Source organism: Panulirus ornatus, chromosome 58 (assembly GCF_036320965.1).
Source record: "Panulirus ornatus isolate Po-2019 chromosome 58, ASM3632096v1, whole genome shotgun sequence".
Lineage (NCBI taxonomy): Eukaryota > Metazoa > Arthropoda > Malacostraca > Decapoda > Palinuridae > Panulirus > Panulirus ornatus.
Window position 1 is genome coordinate 18577158 of NC_092281.1, and position 2868 is coordinate 18580025.

Consider the following 2868-nt stretch of genomic DNA (forward strand, 5'->3'; position numbering starts at 1 on the left):
CTCAAAGATCAGGGTGTCGTTTACAAGCACACCTGCCAGGCGTTTTTTTGTGTATGTATGTAAAAGTACACACACACACACCCACCCACCCACCCACACACACACACACACACACACACACACACACACACACACATACACACACACGTTATTATTTTGTGTTGCTTATACTGTAAGCCACAAATTAGTATCAATAATACACAGTGGTATAGTGTCATGTCATATTGTGGAAAATACATTTCTTTCTCCATTCTAAAGGATAAATTGAAACTTAAGATTAATCGAAATTTTGGTGTATATTTCACATAAGATATTTCAAATAATGTTCAATATAATTTTGATTATAACCTAATGATCACAGTACGGTTCAGTAGTAGGTTGGTGAAGGAGGAGCTGCCGCTGCTGCCTGCTGCTGGTAGGTACTGAAGAAGGCGTGCTTGGCGGCCGCTACCTCGGGGGTGTCGGCAACCTGAGATGCGGATCCAGGAAGGCCAGCGGGGATGGTGGCGGCTACGGGGCCGGTCCACTTGGGCTGAGCTTGGGCGTATCTCTGGCTGGGAGCGGCGTGGTACTGGATAGGGGATCCGGTCTGAGGGACAGTGGCAACCACCTGAGCTTTATAGGCGTTGAAGAACTGATTGCGGGCGTTGATCACCTCCGGAGTTTCAGCAACCTGAGACGAGGAGCCTGGCAGGCCAGCGGGGATGGTGGCAGCCACGGGGCCGGTCCATTTGGGCTGGACTGGGGCGGGCCTGTAGGCCTGCTGGGGTGCGTAATTGTACTGGGGCTGGGCGGCGGCCTGAGCAGCGCGGTAAGCGTTGAAGAACCGCGCTTTCTCTGCCGCGACCTCTGGGGTGTCACCGATGAAGGGGACAGCGGAGCACACACCCAGCACTGCCAAGACAACCTGAAGGGAGTTTCTCTCGGTTAAAACAACACTGGGTGCAGTAAATCGGTACATTATATAACATATGAAACATTGACACACAGTAAATATAGAATTATATGGCACAAACATTTTAGTTTTTATTGACAGTTTAATTGTGTTAACTTTATAATGTGACCGTTGGCTATTTAAACGTCGTTTTCAGAGAGCGTTTTCTGTGATAAGCAAGAACGAAAATGGCTGGGAGAAGCAGCGAGAACGTTTTCATGCAACCTGTCTTAAAGAGTGAGACTGTACTGGAACAAAATGACTTTGTAATATGATTCGGAAATGGAAATCAAGATTACAAATACATGCTAGGAAGAATATGACATTGGATTCTGTTAAGCGAGTCGGTTTGATGGTGAGAGTTTGGAAAAGAGAAGATTCTGCATTTCGAGTATCTGGGCCAAATATCTTCAAAAGTCAGTCAAATTGGTGATACCGTGAGGGAACCCACGAATGAACGGGTAAGTCTAAAGACCTACAAGTGTTTTAAGGAGGAACAATTGTCCTTCGTGTATGTGATGTGAACCTGAGTCTGTGAAAGACGAATTGACAGAAAGATAGGATGTGGTGGATGTTCTTTCGATGGGCATTGTAGAGTGAAAAGATGGGACAAAAAAAAAAAAGGTTGTTTAGAGTTTGAATGATAAGAAATAACGGGTATAGCACTGAACGTTAGAGTTGGTGGGATGGCTTAAGCTATAAAGAAAGGATGGATGAATATAGTTTGAATTAGGGAGTATATGTGAGCGAGCTGGTAGGGCCAGGGAGACGGAGAGACCTACATAGCGAGATGTAACCACACACTTGGGTAGCTTGTGGCTATGAACAATAAGAGCCTTGAACTTTCTGAAAGTGCACACATGAATAGGGTACATGGTGATGACTCTAAATTAGGATGAATATTGAATATGGACGATATTCGTCTTAGTACATATTACGCAAAGTGCTGTACGATCGTCTATCAAACTATCGCACGCGCGAGGTAACATAGCGATTAGCACTGTTGTTTTTTACATTGGTTAAAGATGATGCAAACGTGAATGACGAGAATCAATTTGGTTGAAATGCGTCTCTCGACACCGGTTCATGGTCGCATAACAAAAGACCAGTTACAGACTTTAAGTTCACGTGAATATTAAGGTCTGTTCTCGTCGACATTTTCTTCAATAGATGAAACTGTATTTTCCTTTCAAACATGCGTTGACACAGGTAACTTGTCACACGCACGTGACATTGTCCGTATCGTGCAAAGTCCAGGATGGATGCTGAACCGACGAAATCGGGATACTGTTAAAAAAAAAAAAGAAGAAGAATATTCATGAGATGGAGGGAAAGGTTGTGAGGTGTGCAGGAGGGAGACGCTACTTGGGGAACAATATGAAGCAGAGATAGTTACCAGAGCCCTCATGATGTTGGTGAGTATCAGGTAAGAACCGTACTGTGGTGACCCATGATTCGGCTGCCTCTATATATACCCGAGCGTGGAGCATGGCCTTGCCCGAGAGTCAAACCCCCCCTGAGGAACGCCCCATCTGGCCCTCACCTGAGCCTCTCCTCCCACTTATCTCTCTCCATCTCTCTCTCTCTCTCTCTCTCTCTCTCTCTCTCTCTCTCTCTCTCTCTCTCTCTCTCTCTCTCTCTCTCTCCTTCCACATATCTGAGCGTATTTGGTCTAAGTTTCTTTTCTTTTCTTTTTTTTTTTTCTTCTTGTGACGACACAAGCTTCCAGGCATAGTGTCAGGCACTCTTTCCACAAATGGATGAATTTCCGATGAGAGAGAGAGAGAGAGAGAGAGAGAGAGAGAGAGAGAGAGAGAGAGAGAGAGAGAGAGAGAGAGAGAGAGGTGAAGGTCAGATATTATATAAATATATATATATATATTTTTTTTTTTTTTTATACCCTCTCGGTTTCCAATCGTGTCAGTAGGAGCATG

At 44.8% G+C, this 2868-nt stretch overlaps 1 protein-coding gene across 1 annotated transcript; it reads right to left on the reverse strand.

The window, feature by feature from the left end:
- Positions 1-277: 277 nt before the first annotated feature.
- LOC139766608 (cuticle protein CP1499-like) lies at positions 278-2448 on the reverse strand. The gene is made up of 2 exons (XM_071695466.1): positions 2331-2448; positions 278-907 (listed from the first exon to the last, which is right to left on the reverse strand). Exons 1-2 carry the CDS (start codon positions 2340-2342, stop codon positions 368-370), a joined length of 552 nt encoding a protein of 183 aa, XP_071551567.1. The 5' UTR covers positions 2343-2448; the 3' UTR covers positions 278-367.
- Positions 2449-2868: the final 420 nt, after the last annotated feature.